General features: G+C 52.3%; 1 protein-coding gene across 1 annotated transcript in view; it reads right to left on the reverse strand.

The window, feature by feature from the left end:
* The window catches only part of ADAMTS9 (ADAM metallopeptidase with thrombospondin type 1 motif 9), a gene marked incomplete at both ends in the record, with an annotated part of 208495 nt that extends 199927 nt beyond the window's left edge, over window positions 1-8568 (reverse strand). The window contains 3 exons of the mRNA XM_080715587.1: window positions 2485-2647; window positions 7510-7919; window positions 8454-8568. Of these exons, the coding sequence (XP_080571713.1) occupies window positions 2485-2647; window positions 7510-7919; window positions 8454-8568 (688 nt within the window). The remainder of the gene's footprint in view (window positions 1-2484; window positions 2648-7509; window positions 7920-8453) is intronic.
* Window positions 8569-17433: the final 8865 nt, after the last annotated feature.

Genomic DNA, 17433 nt, shown 5'->3' on the forward strand with positions numbered 1-17433 from the left:
TACAGAATCTGAGGATAACTTGTCCTCAAGTCCAGAAAATCATATGTGCACAAACTTGGTTGATATGTTTTTTAAAATGAGCCTTAGCAGGGCGGGGTGGCTCACAGTTGTAATCCAGTACTTGGGAGGTGATAGGTCGGGTCCCTCCCTTCCCCCATGAGACCCCACAGCAGGGACAGGAGGCGGAACCCGGAAGCCAGAGTGGGGATGCTGCCAGACTCCCAACATCTGGGGGCAGACTCCAGATGTTGAGAGAGGACCAGCGTTCCCACGTCACTACCAGAAGATAAATACCCTCCACCTCAAGATAAATACCCTCACTTTCTCTCTGCCATGCGACTCTGCCTACCGTAACTCTGCTGACTGCCTGCCTCTGCTGCTCGGTCATCAGTCCCTTTTCCCTCGGTTGGCAGACCTCTCCCAAAGGTACCAGTTTTAATTAAAGAGGCCTTTAATAACTGGTAGCCGGGCGCGGTGGCGCACGCTTGTCATCCCAGCATTCTGGAGGCTGAGACAGGAGGATCGCAGTTCCCGGCCAGCTTCAGCTACTTAGTGTGGCCCTTTGCAACTCACTGTTTCAACATAAAGAATAAAAAATAGGGCTGGGGGGCTGGGCGTGTTGGTGCATGCTTGTAATCTCAGCATTTGGGAGGAGGAGACACAAAGATCACAGTTTGCGGACGGCCTCGGCTACTTAGCAAGGCCCTTCACAACTCAGTGAGACTCTGTTTCAAAAAATAAAGACTAAAAAATAGTGCTGGAGGTGTAGCTCAGAGATACAGTGCCCCTGGCTTCCATCCCTAGTACCGAAAAATAAAAAGTAAAAGAAAGGGCTGGGCTGGGGGTGTAGCTCAGAGGTAGAGTGCTCCTGGTTTCGTTTCTACTCCCAATACCGCAAAAAAAAAAAAAAAAAAAAAAAAAACAAAAACCTGCACTCTGAGATTGGGCTCCTTCCAGACAAGGAACAGCTATCATGCTCTTTTATGAAATGAATTTGCTTTGTTTATTTATTTGTTTAACTTGTGGCACTAGAGATTGAACTCAGGGCCATTCTACCTCCCAGCTCCATCCCCAGTTTTCATTTTCGTTTTTGTATTGAAACAGAGTTTCCCTAGGTTGCTGAGAGTTAGTGGCTGAGGCCGGCCTTCAACCTACAAGCCTCTTGCCTCAGCCTCCCAAGCACCTGGCCCAGGATTCACTTCGGAAATAATACTTCTCAGAGGGAAGAGGATGCCAGGCGCTGACCCCGAGGAACAACTTGGTACCAACAAAAGATGATGCGAGCGCTCTTCTGATAAGCATAAGAGGAAACTCCCCGTGGGTCTGGAAATTTGGTGATGTTTAGTGATACCGCAAAGAACTCCTGCGTCTTAATGCAATTTTTTTTTTGGTTTTTTTTTTTTTTTGGTGGTACTGGGGTTCCTGGAAGCCCTTCTACCTCTGGGCTACACTCCCAGACCTATTTTTACATTTTTATTTGGAAACAGGGTCTCCTAAGCCAGCGCGTGCGGCTGGCTTCGAACCTGCGCCATCCTCCTGTCTCCGCCTCCCAAGCGCGGGGATTACAAGCGTGCGCCACCACACCTGGCTTTAATGCAATTTTTTAAAAAAACGAAGAACAGAGGGAAAACATATACTTCTGGCAACAGGAAGTCCATAGATTATTTACAAAGCACTTTTAACAAACAGCTTAAAACATGGGTCCAGGAAGAGGGGTGATTCTGAAAATAACCTATCATTGGGGAGAAAGCACCCAGGCTTAGGAGACAGCGAGAGGTGGCCGTAAGACCGTAGATGGAGGACACAGTCAAGATGAACGTTTCCAGGTACCCAGAGTGACGGATCCCTGACAACAGCCAGACACACCAGCTCCAAGCCTGCAGCCACCTGGTCAGAACAGAAAGGAGTCTAGCACGCAGGGATCTGACTGACCCCCGACGGTGCGACTCCCGGGTTTATCCTTTGTTTTCCTGAAACCACAGGACATTAGCAGAACTGAACCTGCTGGGGAAAATCCCCACAGACCCATAGAAGTTCTTGTGAATTCCATTTTTAAGACATTTTTGCAACTTGATATGAAAAAAAAACCACCAACAACAACCCTACAGAACCAAAACACAATGAACAGAAGATGCCAAGAAAATATAAGCAACCGCGGATGAAAGAAACGGCTACGAAAGCCTCCAGAACTCACTCGAGCTTAGACATAAATTCTGGCAGCTTCAAAGAGGAGCCGTGCAATTGCTCACAAGTCGGTAACCAAGAGATGCCGCTTCCAAGCGCTACATCCTCCAAGAGATGCTGCTCCCAATAGCTACATCCTCCAAGAGATGCTGCTCCCAATAGCTACATCCTCCAAGAGATGCTGCTCCCAATAGCTACATCCTCTAAGAGATGCTGCTCCCAAGAGCTACATCCTCCAAGCATGGCCCATGGACCAATGGTCTCACCCGTCAGGTCCCGACTGAAGCCAGAAGCAAATACCTGAGGTGTCACAGGCTCGGCTTCCAGTCGACGACTCCCTCTGGGGGGCGCTGTGCCTGTAAACAATGTGGGGCTTGTTCTGCTCCTCTTCATCCTCCTGTTCATCCACGGACAAGAGTGGTTCAATAAAATAATCCCCATCATGGGACCGGAAGGTACCCAGCTGGAAAAGAAGAGGGACGAGAGGTTGACTCAACATGGCCCGGCCAACAGGTGGAAGAAAAGCAGGGAGAATCCCAAGCGGAGGCAGAACCCTCACCATCGAGCCCCTGGCCTCGAGGGCCGCTTGTACTGAAAACGATGGAGGTGGCCAAGGGGCCCGTTTTCTCTCTTTTCACGTCGGCATCTTTGATCTTGATTTGCTTTTCCCACATTGCACCTGCTGTTTGAATCTGTCTCCTCCCCGGCGCTCAAGTCCCAACCACACCAGGAGGACAGGTGTAGAGCGCAGGGTTGGCTGGAAATTGAGGCGCCAGTGTGAGTTCCCGAGGACCGGCGGGCCGCCGTCACTGGGGCAAATTCAGAAAGCACCTGTGGCCGCAATGCGCCCGGGATGGCGTCGCCTGGAGCCCTGGCCCGTGGTCCTCTCGTCGCCCTTCCCCTTTGCAAAAGGATAATATTGTGCAAGGTTTGGGAGTCAGTCAACCTCAGCATCCACGGGGGTCCCTAGCACCTGCCTGCCCACCTCGGATGAGTTTCTTAACTGCACTGAGATTCAGCTTGTTTGCAATCTCATTGATAAAGATGCTTTCTGGAAAGGGCAGTTGTGCAGATTCCAAAGAAAGAATGCAAATAAAGTGCTTGACGAGGCGCCTGGTAGGGGCTTAGACCCCTCAGGGGTCCCTGGTGTGGCCGGCGTTGGCCTTTTAACAACCAGGTCACAACTCAACTTGCTTTTGCCGGTCACGGTCACTCTAAGCACAAAAGAAGGGTCGGTCTTTCTCTTTCCTTCCTTAGGTACCAACAATTTTTGCCAATGGACCGAGGAAGTCTAAGCTTGAACCACCCAAAGCAAGACGCACAGGATGCTGGGACGCTCTCCCGGCTACGCCAGGGGATGGTACCCAAGGGAAGAAATCCAGCCCTTTTCTATTCTTCCGCTGCCCGGTTTCCCACGCTAGAAAGTCATCAGAAGGCTCCTACCCTTCCCTGACCACAAGAGAAACGACTGTCCCCGAAGGTCAAGGTCAGCAGCAGCAGCAGAAATTCAAAGGACTGCGCCCCAAGTCTGATCTACTATAGCCAAATCTCTGGAGTAGGGCTCAGGCCCCAATATTTCAATAAGCACCCCAGGAATTCTCACGCATGATAAGGTAGCAGAAACAACAGGCTACGAAGCGGGGTCCCCAAACCAGGTGACATCCAAATGGCCTGGGAAGTTATTTTTAAAAATGGGATTTAGGGTGCCATCCTATCTCCAAAGATTCAAAATGTATATGGCTGAGGTCCACAATCTGGGTCTTTTTCTTGCGACTGGTTTTACTGGGGCATTCAGTAAGAACCCAGAGGCATTCTACTTCCAAGCTATACCTTCAGCCTTAAAAAAATTTTTTTTTAAAATTTTGCTTAGTTACTGAGGCTGGCTTTGGAACCTGCAATTCTCCTGTCTCTCAGCCTCCCAAGTATTGAGATAATAGGTATGTACCACCCTGCCTGGCTAGAGTCGTGTGTGTGTGTGTGTGTGTGTGTGTGTGTGTGTGTGTGTGTGTGAAGTACTGGGATGACAAGAGTGCATCACCACACCCAGATATCAGAATCTATATTTTAAAAACAGTTTCCCAAATAATCCAGGAGGCTCTGGTTTTTAGAAGACAGATCTCATGTGGTCTAAGAGACAGCGTGGCTGGTTACTGGAGGAGAAGCTCGCAAATACATTTATTGCCACCCAGGCACCTGTGTCTGTTGGTAACATACAACTCTGGAGTCCTCTGAGCTCAGGACAGAGGAGAATACAACACACGAAACCTACCAGAAATATGAAAACCAAGAAAGAGCCCGGGGACGTATCTGGTGAGGACCACCACCTGTGATTGGTAAATGGGGAAATCAAGGCAGAAGTGGTTGATACTAAGTCTCCCTTCAGTGCTACAGAGGAAGCTGGACACTGCTGGTGTTGACTCTAAAACTGAGGATTCTGATGGTAGTCCAGTCCTTTAAATAAAAGAGCCCTAAAGCCGGGCGCGGTGGCGCACGCTTGGAATCCCCGCACTTGGGAGGCGGAGACAGGAGGATCGCGCAGGTTCGAAGCCAGCCGCGCTGGTGTAAGAGACCCTGTTTCAAAAATATAAAACAGGTCTGGGAGTGTAGGCCGGAGGTAGAAGGGCTTCCAGGAACCCCAGTAACACCACAAAAAATAAAAAAATAAAAGAGCCCTAGAGTTCTCTTTAGGGGCACAAGCTAGCATTAGCCAAGACAGGGTGAATTCCAACCCTGCAGGCCTGCAGCCCAAAGCCTCAGTCTCCCTACCAGAGGAACGGGAAGATCTGGATGGAATAAGGCATACATAAAGTGCTTATTGAGTCCCAGCCACAGCTCACAGAACTGGCGGCAATCAGGTGGCAAAAGGAATTTTGCTGTTGATTCGCAAATAGTGGGCTGGGTCTCAGAGTCACCCTTTCTTAGTTAAGGTGACGGTTGATTCAAATATCTGTACTAAGTGTATGGAATTCAGACGTGAAGGATAATGAGCCTGCGTCAGATGCGAGACCTCAAGAGGGCTGGGAGAGGAGGTGAGGCTCCCTGCAGGGCCCTGGGGCCTCCTGGGGAAGAGATGAAAAGGCAGGCTAAAGGAAGGGTGATCTGGGATGGAAGAGCTTTGAGTTGTTCCCCAGAGCAAGAGAGTTCTGTGAAACACCTGAGCCGGTGGTGATAGGTGCCGGCATCACTAATCTGGTAGTGGTTGGTGCGATAGGGAATTAAAAAAAAAAATCAGAGATGCCTGATGGAAATATTTCTTAGGGAAAAATGAGAGAGAGGGAGAGAGGGAGAGAGGGAGAGAGGGAGAGAGGGAGAGAGAGAGAGAGAGAGAGAGAGAGAGAAGAGAGAAGAGAGAAGAGAGAAGAGAGAAGAGAGAAGAGAGAAGAGAGAAGAGAGAAGAGAGAAGAGAGAAGGTAGGGACTTTTGAAAGTAGGAAGCCATCCAGGGCTGGAGTTCAGGAATAACTGATTTGGGGGGCCTGTCTATAAAGTGAGAGATTGTCTGGGTCAAGCATTAGAATCATAGTGAGGCCACGGGGACAGAAATGGTTGGGGAAAGTCTCCTCTCAAGGGGAAAGAAAAGTTTTCCAGGGAAAGCAACGGGGGAGTGTGTGGGGGATGGGTTAAGGGCTGAAGACACCGAGCTCCCGCGGGGCATATCTTTAGCATGACAAATTAAATACAATTTAACAATATAAACGCGGACCCCCACACTCGGAGACCCCGGCTTCCCAGTTTCCCAAACAGACCACGTGTGCGTTACCCCCTAAGACTGCCAATGGCAATCGAGGTCCTACGCAGCCAAATATTTATACAGCGGGTGGGGAGGCGGAGACGGGAGGAGGAGTAAGGAGTGTTTATAAACTAGACGTGCGCACGCAGCGCTCCCGCGCCTAGGGTCCTGGAGATGGGCCGGCGGGGTCGCTACCTTGGGATCTGAAGGCGCTGGGATGCTCCCTGGACACTGACGCCCGGACTGCTGCTCCCCTACCCCAGACCCTTTTAAAGACCTGCGGGACTCTCCAGGCCCCGGGTCTCGGGACTGCGATGACTCACGCGCCCCTCCCCCTCGCCAAACTGCGGTCTCCGCCTCCCCGCAATCTCAACGACGATGCAGCGGGGAGATTCTTGGGGCGTCGAGCCGGGGGCTCATCCCCCTTCCCCACACCCTAGCAGGGTGGACCTCCCCCTTCCCGGTCTACAAGCTAAGCATGGGTCTCCCCTTTGAAGAGCGGTCCCCCGACCCAAGCCGAGACGTGCAGGCGCGCCAAGGGTGCAGCTGAGCCAGCACCTGGGGGTGAGTACCCAAGACCCCCCCCCCCGCTTGGAAAAGGTAACGGGGAAAGGGGGGTCCTCGAGGGAGCAGTAATCGGCTCGAGGACCCTGGGCTTAAGAGCCCACTGGGCGAGCCAGCAGAGCCGGTCCCGGGGAAAGTTTCTGCGTCACACGCGCGTGGCAGAAACGCACGTTGCTGGGGAAGGTCCAGGACCCACGTCGTGGGGGCCAGAACCTTACATTAGGCCTTCAGAAGAGCGAGAAGAGGGGGGAGATGCCCGGGGGGCGAGGGAGGGCGCGTGCCTGGGGGGAAAGGGTCACCCGAGCTGGGGTTCGGGTCTCAACCTGGGTGCTAAGTGCGCACGGATTTGGCTCGGCCGGGAGGGGACCGCCCTGCCCATCCTCCCTGGGGAAGTGCGCGCCGGAGATCCCCCATCTCGACTCTCTGGACCCCCACCACCAGGGTTACAGAAGAAATACGGCTCCGGCGTCCCGGGCCACCCCGCCAGCAGGGTGCAGAGTCGCACCGCGCTGCACCCCCACTGGCTCAGCCTCCACCCCCGGCCCCGGGCAGCTCCGCCCTCGGTCCCCGCCCCCGGAGCCCAGGCCCATCCTTCTTCTGCGCCCTGTCAGTCCGGTTCAGTTGCAGGACCCCGCGCGTGCAGAGGCCCCCGAGACCGCGCGGGGAGCGGGGGTCAGGTGCCCCGGGGCAGAAGGAAGCCCCCCACCCACCCAGACCCCCGGCGCCCGCGGCGGGGGGCTGTCAGCCCTCACCCCGACTCCGCTCCCCGGCGGCCAAGTTGGTGGGTTGCAAGAAACCACAATCCCAGCAACTTTCTCCGAGTTTGGAAAGCGACTTCTTCCAGGCCGCCGCGTTGGGGGCAGTGCACCCCAGCCTCTAGCAGGCTCCCCACGCCCGGGGGGTGGGTGGGGGGCACCGCACGGGGTCCTGGCGATCGGACCCAGCCAGTAACCCCCCAATGCAGGAGCCCCGGGGAGCGTCCGGCGGAGGATGCTGCGGCCAGGGTCCCCGGCCCCGCGCGCCCCCACTTACCATGCCCGAGCAGAGGCTGATGACCGCCGCGTGCTCCACCTGGGAGTTGACGTGCCCTCGGTAGAAACAGTGTCCGAGTCCCGCCGCCTCCTCTTGGGAATAAAACTCGGTCTGGTTGGGGCCGGGCTCCCCGACCAGGGTGACGGTGAACCTCGGAGCGATAAACCCGGCGTGGGCGGTGAGGTTAAAGAGGAACTGCTGGCCGAAGGCGGCCAGGCGGTAGTGCGCCCGGGAGGAGGAGGAGGAGTGGGAGGAGGGCGCCGGCCGGGGGTCAGCGGAGTCGGTGCTCCTCCCGGTGCTCCTCCGGCCCCTCCTTTTGAAGTGCTGGCTCGTGGGGAAGGGTTCTCCCAGCGCGTCCACGCGCACGGGGGACGCGATCTCGTAGTCGCTCAGGGTCTCCAGAAGCCGGGCTGCGGAGAGAAGTGGGGGGTCGGGGGTCGGGGGTCGGGGCCGGGCGCCCCTGCCCCCACCGCCCTCCTCCCTCCACTCGGCTCAGCCTCCAGGGCTGGCCGGCCAGTTGGCCCCGGCTTCTTTTCTAGCCCGTCCGAGCCCATCCTGTCTGTCCCTCTTTCTGGGGTGTCCGTGGGTCGGTGGGCGCACAGATACTTGCTTAAGACCTACTAAGGGAGGGGGGCCGTCCGCTGGGAGTCGGACAATGAGAGAGTCCAGTTTTGTGAGATAGCCCAGGACACCCCCCCAAAAAAAAATCAAATAAAGCAAAACGGGCGCTATCTGGCGCCCCCCCCCCAACTCCGGGAACCCAGTCATCTTAATTTGGGGCGTGGGGAGGACCCGATGGAAGACCAGGGTGGAAGCCCGGGCTTGGGGGTGGCTGAACTGGCTTCTGGCGTCTCCCAGCAGAGGGGCCGGGGCGACCCGGGCTGCAGGGCGGGCGGGGGGGGGGCTCTTTCTAGGAACTCGGGGTGCAGGGGGGGGCTCGTTACCTTGCCTCGGGTGCAGCCTGTCTTTGCGCACGGCGGCGGCCGCGTCGGGGCCGCCCATCTCCGCCAGGTCCCGCACCAGGAGCGTGAGCAGTGTGGCCCAGGATACAAACTGCATGGTGCCCCCCACCCCGCGGCCCCGCCCGCAGCGAGCCGCCCCGGGGACTTCAGGGGCCCGCCCGCGCTCGGCCGAGCAGGGCTGCCGCCTGCCGGGGCATAATGTCCAGCGGGGGCGCGGGGCGGGCGCCCTGTGCCGGCGCGGGTCCCCGGGCGGCTTCTTGAATGGGGGGCCCGGGGGCGGGGGCCGGTCCTGAGCTCGAGGAGCCGGGTGCACGCCCCTAGGAGGAGCGGAGGGGAGGAGGCAGCGGGTCGCGCCCGCCTCCTGCAGACCGGTCCCCTCCTCCCGGGCTGGGCTGGGGCCGTGTGGATGGTGATCCCTGGGGTGTGCGGAGCCTCCCTGCCCCCGGGAGCTGGAGTGGAGAAAGTCCTCCCCCCGCCCGCCCCGGGGCGCCGCAGGCCCGCCCCTCCCCACCTCTCCTCCTGGAAAAGTCCAGTCCCCCTCCCCTTCCTACTGTACCCCCTTTCTATTTCCTACACGCCTCCCTCTTCCTTTCTCTTCTGTCGCCATCTCTTACCAGTTCTCTTTTTGGGGGATTCTTTTTTTTTGGGGGGGGTGTATTTGGAATCAATCTTCCTGTCTGTCTGTCTTTCTTTCTTCCCTTCTTACTTCCCAGGGCTTTTCTGCCTCCGAGCTACAGCCCCCGGCACTTTTCTGTTTTGAGATTTTGAAATGGGGGGAGGGGGGGTCTTGCTAAATTGCCGAGGCCGGTGGGTGTTGAACCTGCGACCCTCCTCTCAGCCATAGGGAGTCCTAGCACTCCGGGCTCGGCCTTTTTTTTTTTCTTTCTCTCTCTCTCTCTCTCCCTTTTTTTTTTTTTGGGAGGGGGGATTTCTTAAGAGTGAAAGCGGCCCGGAGCGAGGCTGGGAGCGCCTTCCCGCCCCGCCCCGGGCTCTCACTGGGGAGATTTGGCACCTGAGCTAAGCGCGCGCGCTTTCCACTTAATGGCCCCCAGTGAAAGTCTAACTCAGGGCCTTGGAGCCCGGTTCTTAATTCTGCATTTCGGACCCCGATCTCAAATCCGTGGACTCGGGCCAGTTACGCAACATTTGAAAGCTGCGCTTGGCTCCAGTGTCTGCCCCCATCTGGAGAGAGGGTCCGCAGGTTCGCGTTGGTCCCCGGCCCAAAAAAGGTTAGGAACAGCGCCCGGCGGCGGAGGGGCGGGGACTCCTCCCGCAGGGGAGGGGACGGGCCGGCCAGAGGTGGCGGACCTCGGGCACTTCCGCCCGGGATGCTGGGGGAGGCTCCGAGCACTTCAAAGGACCCCCACCTCCCGCACCTACCTCCAGAGGACGCCTACCCCCGACACGGACCTCCCCGCTGGGCCGTGGGTGGCGCTTTGGAAAGCCAGGGAGAAAGGGAGGGAGGTTGGGTGTGAGACAGAGGGACAGAGGGACACTGAATGTTTGATCCTGAATGTGCTTTGAAAGTCCTTTTCCCCTGACCTGGCTTGGTGGTGCATGCTCGTGATCCCCAGGGCTTGGGAGGCTGGGACAGGAGGGTGGCGCAGGTTCAAGGCCAGCCTCAGCTACTCAGTGAGGCTCTCGCAACTCAGTGAGACCCTGTTTCCAAATAAAAGTACAAAAGAGATCTGGTAGTATAGCCCCGGGGGGTAGAAAGGCCCTGGGTTCCATTCCCAGTACCCAAAGTAAAAAAAAAATAATAATAATAATAAAAATAAATAAATAAATAAATAAAAGTCCTTTCCCCTTTAACTCCCAGGGAGAGAGAGGGTGTGCTAATTTCAAAAGCAAAGATATTTTGGGAGGCGGGATCGCCGGTTCGCAGCCAGCCTCGGCTACTTAATAAGGCCCTCCGCAACTTAGTGAGACCCTATTTCAAAATAAAGAATTAAAAATAGCCGGGCGTGGTGGCGCACGCTTGTCATCCCAGCATTCGGGAGGCTGAGACCGGGGGATCGTAGTTCGTGGACAGCCTCAGCTACTTAGCGAGGCCCTCTGCAACTTAGTGAGACCCTGTTTCAAAATAAAGAATAAAAAATAGGGCAGGGGGTGTACCTCAGAGGTCAAATGCCCCTGGGTTTCACCCCCAAACCCGCAAATAAATAAATAAATAAATAAATATAAAATAAAATAAAACAAAATAAAGAATTAAAAATAGAAGCCGGCGTGGTGGCCCATGCTTGTAATCCCAGTCCTCGGGAGGCTGAGACAGGAGGGTCACAGGTTTGTGACCAGCCTTGGCTATTTTTGTGAGGCCCTCTGCAATTTAGTGAGACCCTGTTTCAAAATAAAGAATAAAAAATGTAGGGAAGTAGGGATGGGGATGTAGCTTGGAGGTAGAATGCCCAGTACTGAAAAAAAAAAAAAAAAAGAATTAAAAATAGGGCTGGGGGTGTAGGTCAGAGGTAGAATGCCCCTGGGTTCAATCCCTAGTACTGAAAAAAAAAAAAAAGGAAGGAAGGGAGGAAAGAAAGAAAGAAAGGGTATGGCAATTTGATCAATAAATAAATTTTTGCTAAACAAGAGATATGAATTTTCATATTTGAAATATGAATTTTCCCAAGTGTTCTAGACCTGGTCTCTCTGTTGCTTGATAGTCTACCACATAGGACCAAAAAACAAAAGACAAAAAAATACCCAATACTCATCATTGCGAACCCAAAAGCAACAGGCTAAAAGTGCCAGTTATTCTGAAAATAGTAATACATACATTTCTTATGGTAGTGGGAAAAATGGCTTGGGAAGGCTGGGCTTCCCCAAAGAAATTGCTAACCGAAATCGGTTCACATTGCCATGGTCTGTTTCCCTGGGGTTTTGCATACACAGCGTACAGATGGGAAACGGTGCCTGCAATGGGCTGAGGTTTTTAAAGGCTGGTATTAAATCGTGGCTATTCAAGAAAATTCACTGAGCTGAGTGTGGTGGTGCACACCTGTAATCCCGGTGCTTGGGAGGCCAAGACAGGAGGATCACAGGTTCAAGACCAGCCTCGGCAACTTAGCAAGACTTTCAGGAACCTCGGGAGACCCTGTTTAAAATACCCACTCAATAATGATAATAATAATAATAATAATAATAATAATAATAATAATAATTCATTACGGTTCTTTCTTCTCTTCCTTATGTGACGAAATTGTGCGCAAACACAGGTTCCTTTTACACCCTTAGATTCTCTTTGTAGCGTTCCCATTTGGTGCCAGCTGGTTGATCCTGAGAGCAGGCCTGGATTTTGGGTTTCACTTACCAAAACAGGGCTGAGCGACCCGGGGTGACTGGCCCGGCGCCCCAGGACCAGGCTGTGCGGAGCTGGGTCTCTGCGGCGATGATTTCAGCCTCGGTGTCTGCAGTATCCCCGGCAGCCTGGGCATCCAGCCTTTCTGCTCGGCCCCGTAAACGTGACCTGTAAGGACATCGGTCTCTCTTGCGCTCAATCTAAGGTTCTGAATGGCTTTCGTCAGGTGGGTCTAGGTAGCTCCTGGCACATCTGTAAAGCAGGGTCTCTCTCCAGCTGTTTCTCACCATAGTCAATGCGTTGCCAAAACTGCAGAGCCTGATACAATCCCGGCTATTTTTACCTTGAAACAGTATCCTTAGGATACTTAAATAGCCTTAAGATAGCCTTTCCTCCTCTTCCTCCTTCTCTTCCTCCTCTTCCTCCTCCTTCTCTTCTTCTCCCTCTTATTCCTTCTTTTCTTTGGTACTAGGGATTGAAGTCAGGAGCATTCTACTTCTGAGCTATACCCCCCAGCTCTATTTTATTTTTTACTTTGAAACAGGGTCTCACTACACTGCTGAAGGCCTCACTAAATAGCCGAGGCTGGCCACGAACCTGCCATCCTCCCGTCTCAGCCTCCCAAGTACCGGGGTTACAAGCGTGCATCCATGCCCGGCTCAGTTTTTCTTATTTTTTTATTTGAAACACGGTCTCGTTAAGTTACCGAGAGTCTCACTAAGTTGCTGAAGCTGGCCTCGAACCTGTAAGGCCTTGAACCTCCTGTCTTGGCCTCCCAGGTACCGGGGTCACAGGAGTGTGCCATCACACCGACACCCCAGTTCCTCTAGTATCTTGTAAAATGAGATCCTCCGGTCTGGAGTTCGACATCTTCACTACAAATGGAATTCGGGAGGGCTGGGCCTCCAGCTGGGTCCCACACCATTGTTACACTAAGGCCACGCTAGGTAGCAATACACTTGTGTGAGAATACGACATTATTTTCGACAGGTGTGCATTTGACATAGACGCTTGCTAGAGGTGGGCGCTCATGGGATGGGATAAGTCGTGGGTATCTTGAGATGTAGCAAATGTCCCCCTGAGCCTAGAATTTCCTGTCCTAGTTTGGTTCCTGGTGTTTCCTGGTGGCTTTTTAAATCTAAAAAGGACAAGTCTGTCTTCTTAACTAATATATTCCAATAACTACATAGTAGTTATTTCATCAATATTTTTTTGCAATACTGGGGATGGAACCCAGGGGCATTCTACCTCCAAATGATACCCCCAGCCCTATTTATTATTATTATTATTATTATTATTATTATTATTAATTATTATTATTTGCAGTACTGGGGATGGAACCCAGGGGCATTCTACCTCCGAATGATACCCCCAGCCTTATTATTATTATTATTATTATTATTAATTATTATTATTATTATTATTTGCAGTACTGGGGATGGAACCCAGGGGCATTCTACCTCCGAATGATACCCCCAGCCTTATTATTATTATTATTATTATTATTATTATTATTATTTATTATTATTATTTGCAGTACTGGGGATGGAACCCAGGGGCATTCTACCTCTGAGCTACACCCCCAGCCCTATTTTTTATTCTTTATTTTGAAACAGGGTCTCACTGAGTTGCAAAGGGCCTCACTAAGTAGCTGAGGTCGGCCTTGAGCCACGATCTTCCTGTTTTAGCCTTTCAAATGCTGGAATTACAAGCGTAGCCACCATGCCCGGTTGTATTTTTTATTTTTATTGATTTATTTTTTTGTGGTGCTGAGGATTGAACCCAGGGGCCTTATTCCTCCGAACTACACCCCAGCCCTATTTTGTTTTTATTTTGAAAGAGGGTCTTGCTAAGTTGGTGAGAATCTCACTACTTGCCGAGGCTGTCCTTGAACCTGGGATCCTCCTGTCTCAGCCTCCCAAGAACTGGGATTACAAGTGTGCGATACCACACCCAGCCAAAAAAAAAAAAAAGTCATTTTTAAATTAAACACCTCTCCTAATAATGCTGAGTAGCTTTTCTGGCCTAATAGTACTTATTATTATACTCACTTCCAGGAACAACATATAATACTAGTTTTGATCCTCCTGCCAACCCAATGAGACAGATAATTCCACTGTGCCGAGGAGGAAATAAGTGTACAAAGGCGATTTGTGACTTGCACCAAATCCCACAGCGAGCCCGTAGCCCAGCCTGGCTTTTGGGTTCCAGGACCCTCTTCATCTACGACATTATAGCGCCTCCAGGCTGTTTTATGTTTTATCAGGTTTAAGTTGTGAAGCTCACAGATGCAGTTTCCAGTAGCGAAAGGCCCAGTAGAATTCAGATATCAGGAGAATTGAGATCGAGCAGCAGAAATGAGGTTCAGGGGTTCAGTGGCCACTGTGGGATTCTGGACCTCAGTCCAGCTGGGGTTAAAGAAAAGAATGCTTAAGCCAGACGCTTGTCATCCCAGCATTTGGGAGGCTGAGACAGGAGGATCGAGGTTCTCGGCCAGCCTCGGCTACTTAGTGAGGCCCTCTGCAACTCAGTGAGACCCTGACTCAAAATAAAGAATAAAAAAAAAAAAATAGCCAGGCGTGGTGGCGCACGCTTGTAATCCCCGCGCTTGGGAGGCGGAGACAGGAGGATCGTGCAGGTTCGAAGCTCCTCACTGGCTTAGGAGACCCTGTTTCCAAATAAAAGTATAAAATAGTTCTACAGGGAGCGTAGCACGGAGGTAGAAGGGATTCCAGGAACCCCAGTACCACCAAAAATAAATAAATAAATAAATAAATAAATAAATAAATAAATAAATAAAAAATATAGGGCTGAGGGTGTCGTTTGGAGATAGAATGCCTCAGATTCAATCTCAGTACTGCAAAAAAAAAAAGGAAGGAAGGAAGGAAGGAAGGAAGGAAGGAAGGAAAGAAAGAAAGAAAGAAAGAAAGAAAGAAAGAAAGAGAAAAGAAAAGAATGCTTTGCTAGAACCCCAGAGCACAGAGTCACATTACTAGAGGCTGATTTTTGGTCTTTCTCCAGCGGTCTCTTGGCCGCACCCATTCTTAGAACCTCTTTGCCCCAAATTCAGGCCAGGGTCTCCGTGTTGTTCAAGCTGGGCTGTGGCCCTTGCTTCTACAAACAGCACCTGCCTTCTTGTTGTACAGATTGAATCCCCAGGATGAGTTCACGTGGGCCCCCTCGGCAAAGGAAGTTTTCAAAGAAGTCTGCAAATCATCTGGGCTCCTGTGACCAGCAGGAGCAGCAGGCTGGGACTGGGGGGCCGCTGGGAGGGGATACGACGTCCATTCTGTAAGCGGATGTGCATGGATTTGAGACGTGCATAGATGTTACTGTGTCGCCTGTACCAACCTGATGTGGTAACGAGATCATGCGCCACCAGCTTAGTGCCAGTTGGGAAGGGAGTGTCCACCATGGAGAGCCGCGGTATCGCTGTATTAACAACACAAACTAGTTGCTTCCTGAAACATGAGTCCGGGAATTAATGTCTTGTCAAGTTCCTATCGGACGTTGGCCAAAATAATCAGTTCTGCGGTGGCTATTCTTTTTCTCCGCCCGAGGAATAGATCTGACGGTCCCTGTTGGTGGCGTTCACAGCTGTGTAGCTGGAATCAACTTTAGCCGCTGTGGAGTTATATGCAGAAGGAACACTTACAAAAAGCAAGTGTTTAAGCCGGGTGTGGTGGTTGGTGCATGCTTGTAATCCCAGTACTCGGGAGGCTGAGACGGAAGGAACTCAGATTCACCTCCAGCCTCAGTTATTCAGTGAGGCCCAAATAAGAAATAAAATCGGAGCCGGGCGTGGTGGCGCACGCTTGTAATCCCAGCATTCGGGAGGCTGAGACTGGAGGATCGCGGTTCGTGGACAGCCTCAGCTACTTAGGCCCTCAGCAACTTAGTGAGACCCTGTTTCAAAAAAATAAAGAATAAAAAACAGGGCAGGGGGTGTAGCTCAGAGGTCAAATGCCCCTGGGCTCCACCCCTAGACCCACAAAAATAAATAAATAAAAAATAAATAAAATCGGGCTGGGGGTGCAGCTCAGAGGTAGAATGCCCCTGGGTTCAATCCCTAGTACTACAAAAAAAAAAAAAAAAAAAAAAAAGCAAGGGTTTGCTGATATTATTTTCTTTGGAACACCCTCAACGTGGTGGTGGGCATGCCTGACTGCTAGTAGTCAACACAAATTCACCTATGTAAAAAATTTCAAGTCAGTGCTTATAGACCATTATGGGGCTAACTTATTTATTTCTGAATATGTACCTGGGCCTTGAGGATCTTCTGTGTGTTCTCTGGTACCCTTTTCCAGCGATGCGGAGGTTGGCATAGAGAAGAGATTCCTTCCTTGATCAGAGACTTTGGTCCTTGGGTCCAGGAGTGGCAGAGGCCTTAAAAAATAGAAAAGTGAAGCCAGGCATGGTGCTGCACACCTGTCATCTCAGTACTTGGGAGGCTGAGGCAAGAGGCTTACAGCTTGGAGACCAGTCTCAGCAGCTCGGCAGGACTTACAGCAACTTAGTGAGACCAATTCCATGAACAAATCCAGAATTGAACACAGTTCTGAGTCCTTCAAAACAGATTAAAGGGAGCTAGGGAAGGAGGGTGGTGTGCGTGCTCTAGAACCCAAGGAATCCTGGCTGAAGCTCTGGGAACGAGGAAGCAAGGGTTTGGAGCGGGGCTGGAGCCGCCAGCAGCAGCCAGGGGCCAGGGGAGGCCACAGCCACATCCCAGGCCAGGGGCTAGGGAATGCTCACGGTGGCTCTGAGGTGGTCTGCCCCTGCCAAAACCCGCGCTGAGGCTCGGTCTCCCAGGTAACGGTGCTGAGAGGCGGTGGGGCTTTTCCGATCTAGAGAGAGAGTCGCCCTTAGGAAGGGATCAGTGTGTGGCTCCCATGAAAGGAGGTGAGTTACCGAGAATGGGCTGTGATAAACCAAGCGGGCTTCTCCGTTCTTCCTTCCTTTTCGGCCATGCGATTCCCTTCCCCGACCCACACACCTGTACAGTCTCTCATCTCTGACCTTCACCAGAAGCTGGGCCCGTGCTGGAGCCGTGTTGTGAGCCCTGTGAGCTAACTAAACCTCTTTGCTTCGCTGATCACCCAGCCCCGGGTACTTTGTCAGAGCAACATGAAACAGAAGAAGAAAATGTTTGTCTTTGCATTTAAAAAGACCATTCTGGCTGCGGAGTGGCTGAGGGAACGAAGGCATGGTTCCAGATGAGAAATCAAAGTGTGTCGAACGAGGGTGGTGTGAGTGGAGCTGACAAGAACCAGACGTATCTGAAATACACATTAAAGGTAGAATTGAAGCCGGGCGTGGTGGCGCACGCTTGTCATCCCCGCGCTTGGGAGGCGGAGACGGGAGGATGGCGCAGGTTCGGAGCCAGCCGTGCCGGCTTAGGAGACCCTGTTTCCAAAAAAAAAAAAAAAAAAAAAAAAAAAAAAAATAGGTCTGGGAGTGTAGCCCGGAGGTAGAAGGCCTTCCAGGAACCCCAGTACCACCAAAAAAAAAAAAAAAAAAAAAAAAATGGAGAATTGACGGGACATGATGACCGAGGTTATGGTGGGGTGGGGTGGGGATTGAGAATGAGTCCCCGACTTAGAAGGTAGGAATTGCGCTTCCTGATAAACAAATGACAACCAGACAAATAGGAATGAACAAAACCCCACAGAC

Source organism: Muscardinus avellanarius, assembly GCF_963383645.1.
Source record: "Muscardinus avellanarius genome assembly, chromosome: 18".
Taxonomy (NCBI): Eukaryota; Metazoa; Chordata; class Mammalia; order Rodentia; family Gliridae; genus Muscardinus; species Muscardinus avellanarius.